The following is a 17,729-nucleotide window of genomic DNA, read 5'->3' on the forward strand; positions in this document are numbered from 1 at the left end:
ATGGTGGTGTTCTTCTTCTTCCTTCCACATGCTGTATCCGCTCAAAGTGTTTTTCTCCATTAGAAAACGTGAAATTAATGGTCTAGGTTGCTTTCATCTTTCATTTTTGCAGATGTATGTTCTCTTAAACCTTTGCTGTACAGATCACAGGCACTTGCTCTTCTGCAGGTTCACCTATCAAGAACTCCATTCACAGAAGCATACTTGCTTTGGAGAGTTCCAAGAAAACGGAAGTGCTGCAAAATCTCAAAAACCCTTTTAACAGGAATCCATAGATAGTATGGCTTTAGATTTATACAGAAAAAGGCTTTTAGCTCTGGCTGGCAAAGAGAATAGACATTATCTATTGTGCAGCCTCTGCAATTACAGCCCATCCCTCCACCCTAGGGAAAGGCAAAGGGAGGAGATAGTTATGTGTGAAGTTTTTATTTTTTATAGAAAATCAATCTCATCAGTCTTTTCTTAGTTAAATACCAGTTATGCCAACATCTGAAAGGCAGTGTTTTGTGTGCAGTGTCCAAACAGGAACAGGTTGATGTACAGAGTGTAAATTTCTTTCTGGAAAGCTTCTTCTTTTGTAATACCTCTCCAGATTTCACAAAAAAGAAGTCCTTGGATGCCCAGAAGACTTTGCTCAGTTAAAAAAGTCCAATGCAAAATCCACAGCTTTGCAGAAAAATGGGCTATTTTTCATGCAGTGAACTGTACTGATAAGGCTCTACTTCCTCCCAGCTAAACCCCGTGGTCTATCCACACCGTGGAGCTGCAAGGCCATACCTCATTTTAGCTTTAAACAAGCTTCTCTGCATTAATGTGGAGTCAGCTTCAGCTAAGGGTGTCTCCTCGCCACATGGGACTTCAGCAGGTACACTGACAACAAATACCTGCACCCATCCCCATCCTCCACACTCCCTTCTTAGTGAGACCAGCACAACCATTTGCAAGACTGTTTCAGAATGAAAATAAAGTGTGTTTTTATCCTAGATCAGTGTAGACTCTTACACATCCTGATAGTTTCCATCTGCAGGATTAACAAGCCCAAAGACAAAGCATTACAGGTCTCTGCCTTCTGCAGTCTCTTCATGTATCAGAACCACAAACCTTCTGGCATCATCATGAAGACTTACAAGCACGCCGGACCAGGATCACTGTTAAGTGTGAGCAATTAATTAAATCTAATGCTGTTTTCTTCACTTAGGGAGCCAACTTTGCAAAGCTGCTTAATGCCCAATGAAGCAGTTTTACTGTGGCAAGGAATTTTCCTCTCGTGAACTCCATGTTCAAACAAGCTCCCTGGTGAGGTACGCACAGGCTGTCTTTTAATACAAACACAAAACTCACATTTAACTTATTAGCTGGGGGAGGAATACAGATGAGGGTTGGATGAATCTCATGAGTCATCGTTTCTGTAGGATAAAAAGCAAGCTTGTCTCAAAAAAAATCAATTCATTTGTTTCTATTGTGTATTGCAGATAGAAGTGCTTAAATAATAGAAAGATTAATAGAAACACTTCAACAAATTGTTCTAGAAAAATGAAAAATAGCTTTTGCATCATGAAAGAATATTCTTTAAATACAGAGAAATAAAACATTTCAAATGAAACAATGTTTTGGGAGAGGGAGACAAATGCAGATTAGTCATGCTTGAATGTACTTTCCCAAACAATACACTGCTTAGAGCTAAGACTAAGATGTGCACATGCCCCAAGGCATACATGAAAAAATAGGGTCTGTATATTAGTTTAATTCCTTTATCATTTGCTCACTGCTGTATTTTTCCAGTCTCATGCCAAGCCTTAGCCTGGATAACACCACATGCATATTCTGCATCCTGACCACTGAACTCATTCCCAGCTGAACCTTGTGGGCAAATGAAGGGATGTCCTCTTGAAGTGTGAAGCAGGACAAAAGCCCCGCACTAACACCATTGAAATGGCACCATTGTAGTACAGCACCATCCTTCAGTGGTGTGCAAATTTCAATGAGCCTTTTTTATTACTTTAAGATTTTAGATGTGGAAGGAAATGATAAGGTAGGGAAAAGGTATACCTGAAAGAAGCCCAGAAAAGTCTAAAGCCACCTGAACAATGGCAAAAAAGTGAGGAAACAGGGGTTTAAGGGAACATTCAGAAGAACTCACAAGGAAAGAAAGCATGGGCTACAATGTCTGCAGACTTTGACGAGAGTGTCAAGCTATGCAAAATTAGGTAAAAGTCCAGGTATCCACTGATTCAAGTTCTCACCAGAAACAATCCCTAGAAAATCCCTGTGGATGGGTGGTAGTGAATGGCAGATATTGCTGGCAGAGCAGTGGGTAAAAAACTCAAGTTCCAGTCCCTTCCCCCACCTGCCCTGCAGTTGTGACCCTGCGACCTGCCATAGCAAGCAAAGTGCATCTCTTTACCTCTTCGAGGGTAGATGTGCCATAGCTCCAAGGCCAGGTCCAATGACTCCAGGAGTTATCCTGTACTAACTGCACTAAACACCTCTCTACTTCCACCTGGACACATTTGCTGTGTTTGCTGGCAATACCCCTTTAGCCAGACTGATCTTGTTGTACGGTGACCTCTTCGGGACAGCGACCAGCTCTCCCTGTGTGCTCATAAGACTGAGTGCAGCTGGATCCTACCTTGTTCTTTGGCAATAGAGGCAAGAAGAGCAGGCAGCACATGCAAGGCAAGTGGTATCTGGATATTGTAACATGCCACCACATAAAGTATTTTTGATATTCACCTTTGTTTTTAGCACAGAAGGAATATGCAGTGTATTCTGGAGAGAAAAATCCATCAACACCACCACCGGTTTTATCCAAAAGCTCCTTTTTTGGCTAAAGCAGCTTAAATTTGTACCAAGTCTTAAAAGCCTAGTTTAAAGCAGAATTTTTTTCCTGAGGAAATATTACAGACAGATTGTGTTTTTCAAAGACTGTTAAGAGTAAATGATGGCTTTATACTGATTTCCCAGTGCTAGGAATGCAAATGAGAAAAAGAAGAGTCAGTTGATATCCTGTTACTGATGGATAGTCTTCTTACCCATCCAAACCATAGCAGTCCTGGCACAGTTACCTCCAATACCTCATTTTCTGCATTTCAATTATCATCTGATTTGGGACCAGTCCTTGTTAATTCTCCAAAAGCCAGGATTGCAGGCAAGGGCACTTCCCTTACAATGTAAAGCCTCACCTGCTCTTCACAGGAATCTGGAGCACACTGGCTTCTACAAACACATCAATTCCTCTTACTGGTCAATCAGTCTGTACAGGAATCTCTGAGAGGAGCAAACTGCCAAGTTTGAACTGAAAGAAAACTGTCTTGTCAGAATTCAAGGAGACAACACAAAATAAATTACTCTGTCAGCTTTACTGGTCAATCAGTTCATGTGTTATATCCATATACAGATGTGATCAACTGAACTCATGCTTATGTAATTCGACACATTATTGCACTGTTTCCTCTTTAACTGACTAGAACTGTACCAAATTTGTTCTGGTGCTCTGCAGAATTACTGGCTGAGATGAATTACCTGTTTGCTTTTTGAACAAAGTCCATAAAAAACATGCAAAAATCATTTATCCCATCAAATTGCAATTTGGACCCTGCAGTTAGAGCACAGCTGACCTGTGGTAGAAAGTTCACAAGCCACACAGCTCTGCTTCCAAATTAATCTCTTGCATAAGCTTGATATAAAGCAAACACAGCATTTTGGCATGGGCAGGCATCTTGAAGAGCTGCATCCATCATATATTCCTGAGAGGGTCTCTTAAGATTTCCTTACCAAAAGGCTCAGTGTAGCTTTCTTTTAGGGCTGGAGAAGTGAAAGCAGCCTGGATCCCACTGCCAATGCTACTCAGTGCACTTACATGTCCTCAAGTCCTGTAATATGCTTAAATAAAACATTTGACTGCAGAGTTGGACTGTTCTGAACCTAATAAGCATTTGACAACACAGAAATGTGCTGCTATTTTGGTGCTGCTAATTGCACCTCCCAAAGGCCCATGACAGATAACTGATACAGGAATTGTCTACAAAACTGGAAACTATTTCCTCTTCATGCTTTAAGTATCAGAGCTGATAGAACAAACAACTCTGAAAATACATGGGTAGGAAAGCAAAATACCCACCAAGTGTTAAAAAAACCTTATCTCGCCTTACAAAGTTCAACAATCTTAACTAGGGATCACACGAGATATCACACTACAGGAAAGATTTGCTTCCATGGAAAGCACTTAACAAGGAGAGGTAAAGAGGAAGAAGTACTAAAAGGAGTAACTTGCTGCTGTCTGCAGAACTGTAACAGGTTAGAAATAAATGCTAGATAGCAATAAAGGAACTGGCTTAATGATCAGTCAGCCATTACCATATAGAAAAAGGCCATTATAATTCAAATATAAAACCCAAGGTCCAGTTTTCACTTAGTAAAAATGGGAGCTGCCTTGAAGCCCCTAAGCAATAAGGCCAGCAGAGGCACCTCTATTAAACACAGGATTTGGTGTCTACCCGTCTCAGGGATACTGGGCAAAACCTGCAGGTGATGAGCTACAGCCATTCCACATTTAAACACAGGTAGCTGCACCTAACACAAACAGCCATCAAAACAGTTCCAACACCCAAATAATCAGAATCACCTGTAGTTTGGATTTTTTGGTGAGGACATACTTTACTCTGAAGAAAAAAACATGGTATTGCAGACATAACACAAGTTTGTAAAGGAAACTATGCTCTATCATAATGCTTCACATTAAGAATCACCCAACACTTGCTAATTCTGTAGGAATTATTCTAGGAAGGGGCTCAAAGTGTGACATGGTTTGAGAGCAAAGTGGATTCTTCCATCTTCTCTGTCAGACACAAAACCACCTACCCATCAAAGACTCATTCCCTTGAAATGAGCAGCATTCCAGCTGTGAAGACAAATTTCCAGTTGATCTCTAACATTAGCAGAACTGACTCAAGCATGCTAAGAGAAACTGCATCTTGAGGATGAAGAACTGCAAAGGTATTAAATGTCTTCTCCATGGTGCCTGAAGCATGGGCCCACACCCACAGCAGTGTTTGTTCTTAATCTCTGACTGCTATTAGTCTCACTCATAAATCATTCTTCAATTAAAAACAGTTTTAATTAATAACATACCCCCTGTGCCTATGCCCTGGGCCATTTCCACTAAAACTATTAAACCACAGTGTCTCATGTGCCAACTAAAAGCAGCAACAGCTTTTTTTGCAGGCCTGTGAGCAGTTTGTACTGTTTTAAGAGCACAGTTGCAGGTAAGCACCTCATCACCCCTCCAAACAGTGGGCACACAGGGGAATCATCTCAGCAAGAACATCCCGTCCAAAGCTGGTAGGACAAAAGGGTTGTGAAGTGTGACAGCAAACCAGCACCAAAAAAACTCCGTCCCAGGCATTCAGCCAGCCAGTCACCAAATTAACTACTCAATTTTCCTAGCTCTTCACCCTGGGCATCCTTCTCCACAAAGCTTCCCAGTCAGTATCCCTGCCTTTTGAAGCAGGACCTCGACTGGGCCTGTCTCGCGGTTTCAGAACTTGGAGACCAGCAGCTAAAAAAACTGCTTTCTACAGGAATCCACATGCATTTTCCCCATCCTTTTTCTTACTGCCTTAGGTTCAAACAGAGCTCAAGTCCCAAAAGTCTACCTCCATTTCCTGTCTTACAACTACAGCTCAGCATTGTCACACAACACTGTGTTTCACCTAACAAAGAGACTCAAGTTCTATGCCAATGGCTCAGAAATTCAGACACTGGTGTATCTTCAGATGAGAGAATGACTGTGGCGGCCCTGAATCATACAGCAATTTCTTCTTGCAAGCCCCATTCAAGCACCTGAGGGCCTCCTCTTACAGGGACACAATAAGCTCTGCTCCCTGTCAACTTCAAACAAAAAGCTTCTGTGTCTCCCTTAAATGGACAATTGATTGGAGCTAATGAAACAATAGAATGGCAGTTGCTCTTTGGTATTTTTAAAGAAATATTTACACTCCAAGGGCTTGACCATGTCCTATGAGATGACTCAGAGTCAGTAACAATGCTGATTTGTGCAAGACAAAGTGAATAAATGTGTCCCAGATCTCACAGAGCAAAGCTGTAAACCTAAGAACAACTTTAGCTGGAAGTTTAAAATGGAATTAGCTCACTATTTTGTATGATTTACATTCAATATTTCAGACCAATGGTTCCACATAATCCCTTGAAAAACAGTGGAATAAACACTTCCAAACAAAACATACGGTGGCTCTGCCATCATATATCAAGCCATGCTAGCACATTCCAGCTCTCATCCCATCTCCCCGAGTCACTCCCTGGCTTCTCAGGACCCCTTTCTCCTCTTGCCCTATGGGCTGCACCCTACCTACATTTGTCATACTCAAAATACGGTGTTTTGTAATACGTGTGTGGCTCACTTGGTTATTTAAGGGCTCTTTGCTTTCCCACCTCTTACTCATCTGAACTATTACCAACCATACCCCTGCCTGAGGCTCTCAGCACACCCTGTCCAGCTGCACGGGCTGTCAGAAGCCTAAGCACAGTTTAACTACAGTAGTTACAGCAGGCTAAAAACCACCAAAACTGCAGTAACAGCAAACATTTTACTGTTCACCAATGCACTGAGAACATAATTTCTCGAGCACCACACCTTCCCCATGCCCTTCAGTGATCAGGTAGCAAAGCCTGCCCTCTAGTTTGTCATGCTGCTCTAGCAGCACGGCAAAACCACAGCCTCCAGCCTGCAATCAGCCTGAGTGTGAAAATAACACAGGAGCTTGGGCCTTCTGGAGGGTACGGTTGTCGTTTTTGTGTTTGGCTGTTTTCTTGGGGTATTGGTTTTTTCTTAATGTTGAGAGTTATTACTAGGTCCTTTCTTACAATGCAAGATACAGGTAGGCAGTGCTTTATTTTGTTTCAAGTGTACTGTAAAGACTGTTTCAAGTTCATGTACCTTAATCAGTGATAATTCCTGTTAACAGCATGATCACCACCATCACCATTTGCTCTGGAGACTTCTTACTCAGTGCTGGCAGTTAATAATGAGTTAAGTCGGCGTCCCTAAGCACAAACCAAAGCTGCTCACTCACCTGCACGCTCTGTACCCACCACCACAGTGTCCTGCAGGCATTTAAAAAAACAGAGATGGCAAGTACAGAAGACAAAAAACTAATGAAAAGTCACTGATTTCCCACTTCTCAATTCCCCCACTGTCTATTCAGTCTTGGAATATGTTCTGGAAAATTTCTGCTACAATCTGTCTCAAGGTATTTGTTCACTGTGAGATACAATTGCTTGCTTTAGCTAAACTAATTGTCAACCCATGCAAACACATGATGGACCATTAAGTGAGAGGCAACTGTGAAGTACTGAAGCACTTACATAGACAGTTTTCCCAGCTGTCTTTTTAAGAGTTGTCTCAAATCCATTCCTAGTAGTAAAATTAACAAACTTACAGTACCACTTTACAGTACTACACTGTTAAAAGTTTTACATCACCATTCTATAGAAAATAAAAAAAATAAAACCAACAAGAATTCTGATTTGCTTACAACTTTTATCAGTTTACATGTGGTGTGTTTGACCCTGGTTGGGCACCAAATGCCCATCACAATCGTGCTATCACTCCCCTTTCTCAGATGCAGAGGGGAGCAAAAATGTAACAAAAGGCTCCTGCGTTGAGACAAGCACAGGCAGGTCATTCATCAATTACCATCGTGGGAAAAAGAGACCTGGTTAGGGGAAATCTATTTATTACCCATCAAACCAGAGTAGGGTGATGCAAAATAAAACACCTTCACCCCAGCATTCCCTTCTTCCCAGGTTCAATTTTACTCCCAAGTTCTCTACCTCCCCCCCCAGCGGCACAGAGGGGCAGGGAATGGGTGTTGCGCTCAGTTCTTCACATATTGTTCCTGCCCTCCTTCCTCCCCAGCAGAGTCCCTCACAAACTGCTCTAGTGTGGGTGCAGTCCTTCAGGAACAGACTGCTCCAGTGTGGGTCCCCACCGCTGGCAAGGGAGGCAGGGAAGAGAATGCTCCCTGTGGACCTCCCTGGGCTGCAGGGGACAACGCTTCACAGGCTGCTGTCATTGCACCCTTTACCTGAGGGGCTGTTCCCACTCAGAAGCGCAGAAACATCAAACCAGCACCTGGCTCTGGCTGTGAAGACTCAGGCGGTGCCTCTTTTCTCACCGGGAATGTTGTTGTGGATCAAAGCATTCTCTTCAAAGATCTTCCAATAGATGGATTAATGCTCAGCTCATTACCCCCAACTGCTGAGATATTAAGAGTGCCTGCACATACAGCAAAAGCCAAACTTGTCAGATTTTTGTAACTAAACAGTTATAATAAGGAGTTCTTTTCCCATTACTCCTAGGAAATTAACTTTGTGTCTAGGGATTCTGCTACATGAAACATGAAATAGACACAGCACAGGACCCAGCTAATAGAGCATGGCAGGTGTGTTCCCTTGAAGTCAACATCTTTGACTTCTGTAACATTCATTTTTTCTCCCACTGTCTTCCAATACCAAACAAACTCCAACTTCTTTATTTCACAAGTGTTAACTCTTCCTTTATTCTCCACTTTAATTAAAAAAAAAAAAAAAAAAGCTAAGGTATTGAGCAGGGCTATATTTTTGCTTAAGCTGTATTCTACATGTGCAGTATTAAAGACATTATTCAAAAAGTGTTCAGCACACACAACATACACTTCATACACTGGAGAACAGGAAGCCAATACGCCCATGTACAAAGTGACTTTGCACTTCAAGTACTCTGAGATGATTCTCCAGTTTGCCAGCAGCAACCTGACAATGGGGCTCTGGATGGGAAAAGGTAACATGGCAGAAACAAAGTGTAAAAACTGACTTGCATTAGTGTGTCACGGTGCTTATGGACAGGGGTGGACAAGACAGGAATGAGGCTCGGGGACATAATTCTCAAGCCACTGGGCACAGATAACCAATTTTTGCCTCATTTATACTTAAGTTTTACCACAGACATGCAGCACCAAAACCATGCCAAGCCCTGTATTAAGGAAAAAACTTCCAAGAAAGGCTAAACGAATACGATAAACTGGAAAATTCAAATTAACAGAATGACCTCAAGCACAACAGCTTAACAACCATCATCAGGGTTAGGAAAGTTTTATGCCTTGCTGGACCTTTAGGAAAAATGTTTTAGCCGGAGATTAAAAAGCTTGCTAACAACAGCACAACAGTGGAATGGAATTCATGTTATCCTACAACACAAAAATCTCACTAAGGTTTGACTACAGGAAGTTCTATGCACAACCAAGGAAAAAAGAAAACAATCAACATATTGTATCATTTCACAGTGTACAAGTAAGTAGTTACAAAAAGATGTCAATTTTCCATGTGGTCACTTTTGTGTCCTCTGCTTCATAAAGGACACCATTTGCAGACAACTACAGCTTGTTTTCTCTTGTTTCTTCCCCTATCAGCCATTACAGCAGCTTATGACTGTTACTGACAGTGCTTTACCACAGGAAATCCAACTGCACACTTCAGCAAATAGCAAGGAGATACATACCTGAATAAAGACATACAAAAAAATATGCTATGCCCTTTCCTTTGCATCATCAGGATAAACTGCAGAAGAGGAGAAAGACGAGCAATGCGTAATACCACAGTCCTCCCAAAAGAAAATTAAAGATTGAATTTTACACTGCAGTTAAAAATACATTTTAAAAAAAAATTGTACTTCACATTAGAAAGACATCACCTGAGTTTCTAAACAATTCTGCTTCTTAAATTATTTCTAAACTCAGATATAGATTAATTATGCCTATCCCACTGTGTCCATTTGGGCTGGGATAGAGGTAGTTTTCTTCATAATAGCTACCATGGGGCTATGGTTTGAATTTTTACTGAAAATCAACACACTTACTTGTGCAGCTTTTGCTTTATGTATTAAATTGTCTTTATCTCAACCCATGAGTTTTCTCGCTTTGCTTTCCTGATTCCCCCACTCATCCCACTGAGGGGTCAGAGTGAGTGAGTAGCTGCATGGTGCTCAATTGCTGGCTGGAGTTAAACCACAACACATATAAATCAGGAAAGTATTCACAGCAGAGTGAAATTCCATCTTTTCCACTGTAGCTGGATAGTAAGTAATGTCACTTTTTAAGCAGCAATTTAATTCCTTGAAAATGTAATGCTTGCTTCATGCCAGTATTATTTTCAGAGCAAGCCAGAAAAATGCTAGGCATGGCAAAAGTAGCTACAGGAGTTTTCAAAACTATATAATTATTCCACTCTAATTGCAGGTGAAGGCCTCCTCAGCTCAACATAGTAGAAGCTGGCTAAAGAACAACTTCCATCACCATTACAGAAAACACCAGAACACAGTCAAGATGAGCACAAGTCTTATTTTAACCACAACTGAGGCATCAGCCTCCTCTTTGTGCATGTGTATTAGACATTTGGAAGAACGCTTTTCCTTCAGCTCACAAAAAAATCTGATTTACAGTCTCTGGACACCAGACACCAATGATCTTCATTTTAGTCCTGTTTGCCTTCTCGCCACTGCCGTGACCCCTCATTCCAGGCTACATAAACAAAGAGAGCAAGCACCACATGGACAGTGACTACAGCAACTATGGCAGCATAAAAATAGCTGTCTCTGTCAGACATTCCCAAGGAACCTGAGAAAACAAAGAAAGTAAAGAATATTAGTTATGAGCTAGGAACTCTGACATGGCAAGTCACAATTCTCCCTAAAGATTAAAGTTACGTTTACTCCTGTATCAAAAGTCTGAGCTCAAAACAATTCACAGGGAAGAATTCACCATGATAGTTAAAGGCCTTGAAACTATTTCTGGAACAAAGCAACACAGCAGTATTCAAGATTTAAGATTAAATATCCTAGATTTGATGTCAAAGCTTAGAGTTCTACAACATTCATTTTTTCTGTTAGTATCTTCCAGCACCAAACAAACCTCAACATCCTTTTTTCCTAAGTGTAACTCTCTTCCTGGGGCAGTAAAATGGGGGAGGGAAGTGGGAGGAAGAAGGGGGAGAATTCTATGATTAATTTGCAACTGAAACAATAGAAGAACAATCAAATTTAGAGGACTATTACCTTCTGTATTTAGACTGTAAAACAATAATGTCAGCAGTTAAGGTACATGAATGCACCTCAAATAAGCCTTCAAATATTAGAAGACCAACACTGAAATATTGTTTCCCTTAATTAATTTTAAATAAAACCAGCAAAGTCTCCCCAAAAGCAAACAAGCCCCACACATTACAGCACTCCAAAAACACCACCCTGCAAACACAAACTCAATCCTTTCAGTGTTGATGGATCTTGCCATTAACTGACACAGAAAAGTTAAAGCTCAGCTTGCTACACCTCAAAAAAAAAAGCTAAAAATGATCTTGACTTCACAAGCTTTGAGCCTTCTATGTACTACATACAGCAGTACACACCAAACGAGAATTGTCTCAGAACAACTCAGTTACACACTCATAAACTGCTCTTAAAAGCAGCTGCTTTCTCCCCTTCTCCTCCCCACTTCTAAAGGAGATAACTTCCTAGAACTGCACGAGGTAAGTATTAAAGCCTTGTAGAATCAGGACTACAACACGGATGCTTGTTCAACAAACAGCCAAAAATCCCTCTTCCTTTTTTTTTTTAAATTAAAAGAAAGCTCTACAAGCAACCACATTCAATATCTGAAATCGCATATAACTTGTTTAAATACACATGTGTTTCAAAAGGCAGAATATAAACCTCATAAACAACATTGTTCTGTCTCAAACATATGATTAGTTTACAATACCTGCAGGAAACATATCCCTGATGATTCTGACAAAAGTCTGCAGCAGGCTGGTATTAAATACCCCTTCGGTAAGGGGAACAATGCACCTCTGTACCGTGTAAACCATTGTATAACAAACAGCACATATTGGATTGCAGACAGGGCAGGTAAGGATATACTGACCCATTTATATGATTTTCTGTTCTAATTAGACATTAGAGGACCTTTTCTTTGTATACAGAAACAAATATTCAAAACAGGAAGAACAAAGATGCTATTAGAGGATTGTGCTTTTCCTCTATTTTTGTAATAATAATGCTAATTCGCAGAAACAGAATTACCTTCAAATACATAAGCCTTTGATGAAAAATATAGCCCAACAGGTAATGTAATCATTAGAGTTGTGAAGAACAGAAGCGTTCTTAAAGTTGATGTTAATGAACCCTCATTTCTGAAACAAATAAGAGAAGTTACACACAAAAGAAGATCACAACATATATGCCTGAAACAGGACAAGAACTTGCTCCAAACAGAAGCCAATTACTTTTCAAGAACTGAGTAACTGTATTGCTTAAAAGCAATAAAGACTTGGAGCATGCATTTGCTGGCTGCAACAAAAATGACACTATTCAAAACAATGTAATGATTCTGCCAGTCTAAGCTCACAAACAAAATTAAAAACAATCTTTAGATTTTTCCCTGTTACTGCTTTGCAAGCACTGTAACACTGGAGGGTTATATTAATATGTTTATCAGTGTATTACTGCATAATTATTAAATGCCTAGTATTAGTTTCACATGCATTTGTCATATGACAGTACTCTGCATTAAAACTTGCCAAGTTCCCTTTTTTTTTTAAAGTAACTACAAGTCCAGGAAAATGATGAATCCTGCAGGCTGGGATAGAAAGGGAAGTACATTGAATGAATTTAACAGCTTACTACTCCAAGTTCCTTTTTACTGGGTCTTGTTCTTCTACTTAAAAATAATTTCTCAGTTTTTAACTAAGAAAGCTGAAATAAGCGTAGCAACACTCAGAACATGCAGCCACTACACTAAAACTTTACCTTCACAGGCAAAGGTCTTCTAAACCTAGAAGACCTTTAGCAAGAAAGGGCTTATGAAGGTTTAAGTACTTGGTAGGGTGGGTCCCCCTGAACCTGATCTGCTAGAACAGGTTTTGTGTTTACAAAACACCACATACAGCTTGGTTTTGTGTGTGCTTCCACCAGTTCTCACTCACTCTGCCTGGCTGACTACCTTACTTTATGCTGAAGTGAACATGTAAGCCAGGCAATACTCTTCTGACTTTCAAAGACTGCCTGATTCAAGGACGTCCTTAGGGCGTTGAAACACAAGTATGTGTTTTTCTTTGGGAAAAAAAAAGTGGAAATGAAGAAAAAAAAAGATCTCATCCTCTGACAATTATGTGCAGCCATGCACAGCTTCTACTCTGCAGCCAACAGCAGTTTTTGCTGCTCATGCACTGCCATATATTTAGGCAGCATACTAGGTAGCTTAAAAAAAAGAAAAACATTCGAATTCTTTTCCTTTACTAGCGTTTGCCTGAAGGACTGTCAGGGTGGAGAGCATAACTGCATTCAAAATTTCCCTATGGAAATTAGAAACCATTCTATCAACACTTACCCATAGAAGAGTAAGATGACCTCCAGCTTATTACCGAAGTTAAAAACTCCACTGCTGACAAATACTTTTCTTACATTGACATACTCTCATCGCTCCCCTACGCAGCAAAAACCAACATTCGTGTATAAGCTCAGCCTAGCTCGGCGCGTTCCCTGAGGGCCGGCAGCCGCCACGCTCGGAACTCGGGGTGGCCCAGGGTTACGCAGCGTGACCAAGGCAAACCGGGGCATCTTCCTCCACCCGCTCCAGCTTCTCCTGGCCCGAGCTGCCGCTCCCCTCCCGCCCCGCGGCCGCTCTTGCCCGGGTGCCCCGTGGCTGCAGCCCCGCCGCGGGCTGCTGGTGCTGGCGCGCTCCCCGCGCCGCGGCCAGCGCGCAGCCTTCCCGGCACCCCACCGCCCGGCCCTCCCGCCGCACGGCCCTTCCCCGCCGCCCCGGGACTCACGGCCTGAACTCGGCCACCGGCACGGCGCTCACGGGCCCCGGCCCGAACCGCTCCATCGCGGCCCCGCCGCCGCGTCGGGCCCGCCGGAAGCCGCCACAAGGGCCGCGCATGCGCGGGGAGCAGCGCCGCCGTCGCCATAGCAACCCTGCGGCTGGCGCGGCCTAGCGGTGGACGGTGAGTACTGCAGCGAGCCCGCCCGGCCGGCGGAGGACGGGATGGAGGGACGCAGGGGGAGGGAGGAGGGAAGGGAGGGACTCAGGGAATAGGGAGGGAGAGGGGGAGGATGGAGGGAGGAGAGGGAGGGTGGAGGGAGGGGGTGGAGGGACGGGGAAGAGGGTGGAGGGACGCAGGGAGGGAGGAATGCAGGGAAGAAGGGATGGAGGGAAGAAAGGACAGAAGGATTGAGGGAAGGAGAAACGGAGAGACTGAGGGATGGAGAGACTGAAGGATGGAGGGACTGAGGAATGAAGGGACAGAGGGACGGAACAATGGAGGGCCAGAGAGATGGGGGATAGAAGGCAGCCTGGGACCTGGACCACAGCAGCGGCTTCAGCTGGGCTTGAGCGAGGTCATCTCTACCGGGAAAACTACCCCGAGCAGACTCACTGCCATCTTGGAACAGCAGGGCAATTAGTGCTGCTTACAGGTGCTTTCCTCAGGGGATGGAGAGGGTTTGTGTACGGCAAAACTGCTGTCAAATGTCTTGGGTGAAGGCTGAGGCTTTCCAGGAAATGGCCGTGGTCTTGGAGCCAATAAAACCTATGGTATGGAGATATTTTGATGAACTCACCAGCACAAAACACTACAAATGAAATAACACAGGGCTAAGGGAGACTGCAAATTGTCTCTATGTTGTCTTGTTAGGAGGGAGGCTTGTTCACTTAAAGGTTTCTGCTCTCCGGCATTAAACTGAAATTCCTTCTCCAGCCAAAGAAAAAAAATTCTGTTCAAAATCTGAAAGAAACAGTCCCCATCATAACTAATAGGTGCTGCAAATGAGAGTCCAAGGACTCCTGCAGAGTTCACACTCCTCCAGCCTGATGAGCACTAAGCATTTCCAAGGTTACACTCTGTTCAAGCTATTCCTTCACATTCCTGCTGAAGCTACTCTGCTTAAATAAATACTCACCAAGGGATGGACTTGAACCCAGCTTTCCAACAGAAGCCCAGTGTTGCAATCTCTGCTGTGCAATCAGTCTCATTTGCAGGGGAACTAATCATTAATACTCAATGAACAGCTTCTGCAGGAAACAAAGCCTTGCAAGCTTGTTCCAAACAAAAGCTCTGGAAGCTGTTTAGTTGATGTTGCCATTTAATCGAATCTCATATACCACAGTAATAACATATTTGCCCCTTTTATGGTAAAACCATGATGTTATCTTGCCACTCAGCCATGCCAAACCTTAATCATGTGAGTCACTAACTCCACACGACTCCTTCCTCATCTTTCCCTGAAGTGTGCAGCCCTCCAGCATTCCTGCAGCCTCTGCCCTGCTCCTTGCTGCAGTGCCATACAGCACAAGGCATAGCACAGGGGCCTCTTCTTCCCCTCCTGGCGTGGAGGGGAAGCATCCTGCTACCCTGGAAGAGAAGAAATATGAGAGGGCTGTTTTCCTTGCAATCAGTAAGATGAGAAAATAAGCACTTTGGTTTTGGTAGTTCCTGCTGTGATCTTACTTACTGTGATCTTACTCAGAGTGAGTTTCCCTCACATGGGTTGGAGGCAGTAGACACTAAATGAGTACCAGCAGCTGTAGTGTGTAAAGGTGGAAGGCAAGGAGCAGCACTGTCTGCAGCATTGATTTTCTACACCCTGAATATGAATACTGAGGTATTCTGTTTTCTCTGGTATGCATGACAAAGAAGTGAATTCTGTTAAAAGCTTTTTTTTTTCCCCAGCAATGAACAAAGCTCAGCCAGCAGCTCCCTCGTGTTTGTTAAGATGCAGCAGAATTCAAGCTGTTCAGCACTTACGGGGTCAGGTCTGGGTCTTGGGGTCATGCTTTCACTGTAAACCAACCAATTTTATGCTCTTCTAAAATAGAAGAGCCCTCCTCACCTTTGAATCCACTGCCACCTGAGCCAACAAAGTGACAGCTTGCATGAGGGGACAGGAAGGGGCCGGCATGGACCAGGGGGAGCCTTGTAGCCCCTGCTCAGTCGGATGGGGATGCAAGGAAGGTTTGCCGTGTAACTTGAGCTTAAAACTTTCAATCAGTTCTTCAAAACACCTAATAAAATTCCAGATAGCCAATCACAACATTCACCCGAAATGTGGGAGCAGGTTTTATTTACTTATAAACAAGTAAAGCAATTAAAAATAATTTAGAAAAAAAATCAGTGAAGTTAATTTACATTTAAGATAGAAATTGGATCACCGAAAAAATACGAATGTGGGTATAGAGAACATTTAATCACTAGAGGATGTTCTTTCCACTTCCGATTTGACTTTCTTGTTTGTTTCCCCAGTAGGGAAAGAAATGACATAAGACAGTTTAATAACAAAACAACAAAACAAGGAAATATAAAAGTGGAATAAGTCTCACATCATATAAACTTACCATAAAGATGCATATCAAGGATTAGAAAGTAGAAAAATCATTTAAGGCTGAACAGTCCAAGTCATTAACTTTTAATATAAAGTTACTTCATATCTCATCACAATGATGTCTCCTAGACTAATAACAGTTTTGCTGAATAACTTCCTGCATATTAGCTGCTTTTCTTTTATGAGCACATAAAGGAAATACAAAATTATTAGAAAAATTTTGCAATCGTGTAAGAAAAAGAAACCTTTTATTTACATTTCTGTATTAGCTAAAAGACCTGGAGTATGCAAAGTTTTGTCTGTTTGCTTCAAGTTTTATACATCAGGTATTTTGACATTTCAGCCAGACCACAAACCTGTCTTACCTTCTGGATTATAGATCAAATATAAAACTTGTCCTTAAGCAGAAACTGTGCTGCAAGCACATGAAGCTGCCAACTGTGGGACTAAATATCTGCTATTCTAAGACTTTGTCCTCAACAAAATTTGCCAGGAGATGATTGAAGAATATAAAAAATACAGGCAGCCCTGCTTTCCTGGGGGTCTGTGTCTCAAGGGTGCAGAAGAGGCAGGAAGGTGCCTGCTAAAGCAATACCATCTAGTGGCAGATGGAGAAAGAGAATCCAATCCCCCAACAGGAGCAGAGCTGGAAAGGTGAAAGCTGAAAAGACAGTATTTAGAAACAAAACCACCTGCTTGAGAGTATTTTTTTTCCATGACCTGTTTCCATGGTAATGTATCAAAAAGGATGATATATAAATAAATACTTTATTTATCTGTTCTGCGAACATCTACACCCAGAAAAGATGTTTCATTAAAGGTGAAATTATGGATTGGCTAACTCTGTTTGGAATTCTCCATGATAGCTGGCTGAAAGCCCAGCAAACACAGAGCATGCTTACATATGTGGACCACCGCATCTTCTGTGGGAATAGAACCACAGTGACATAATGCTTGGGTTGGAAAAGAAAGCATTTCTCTGGGCATTATAGGGCTTATATTCCCTGTTATTGCACATCCCAGATAAGTTAGAGCAAAGAGCTCAGGCACCCCTATTAGCTAATGGAGCTTGGAAGTCTCAACAGTGTAATTTTCACCTCTCTCTATTATTGCTGTCATTTTGCAATGAAAACACAGGGTTTACTGATGGAAGTGGCTGCCTTCCACATGCATTGTGTAATACCTGTGGCACCTACATAAACAGAGTGGGAAAGGCTTCATTCCCACAGCTGACACAAGTCAACCAATACTTACCAGTGTCAGGTGAAACTCTAGATACTGAAGAAAGAGGCACTTTTTCTGT

At 42.3% G+C, this 17,729-nt stretch overlaps 1 protein-coding gene across 1 annotated transcript; it reads right to left on the reverse strand.

The window, feature by feature from the left end:
• Positions 1 to 8,584: 8,584 nt before the first annotated feature.
• Positions 8,585 to 13,988, reverse strand: LOC104691755 (vacuolar ATPase assembly factor VMA21). Its single transcript, XM_039572183.1, has 3 exons — positions 13,879 to 13,988; positions 12,131 to 12,240; positions 8,585 to 10,670 (listed from the first exon to the last, which is right to left on the reverse strand). The coding sequence occupies exons 1-3, from the start codon at positions 13,986 to 13,988 to the stop codon at positions 10,528 to 10,530; spliced, it is 363 nt and encodes a 120-aa protein (XP_039428117.1). The 3' UTR covers positions 8,585 to 10,527.
• Between the last annotated feature and the right edge of the window lie 3,741 nt (positions 13,989 to 17,729).

Source organism: Corvus cornix, chromosome 4A, assembly GCF_000738735.6.
Source record: "Corvus cornix cornix isolate S_Up_H32 chromosome 4A, ASM73873v5, whole genome shotgun sequence".
Classification (NCBI taxonomy): Eukaryota; Metazoa; Chordata; class Aves; order Passeriformes; family Corvidae; genus Corvus; species Corvus cornix.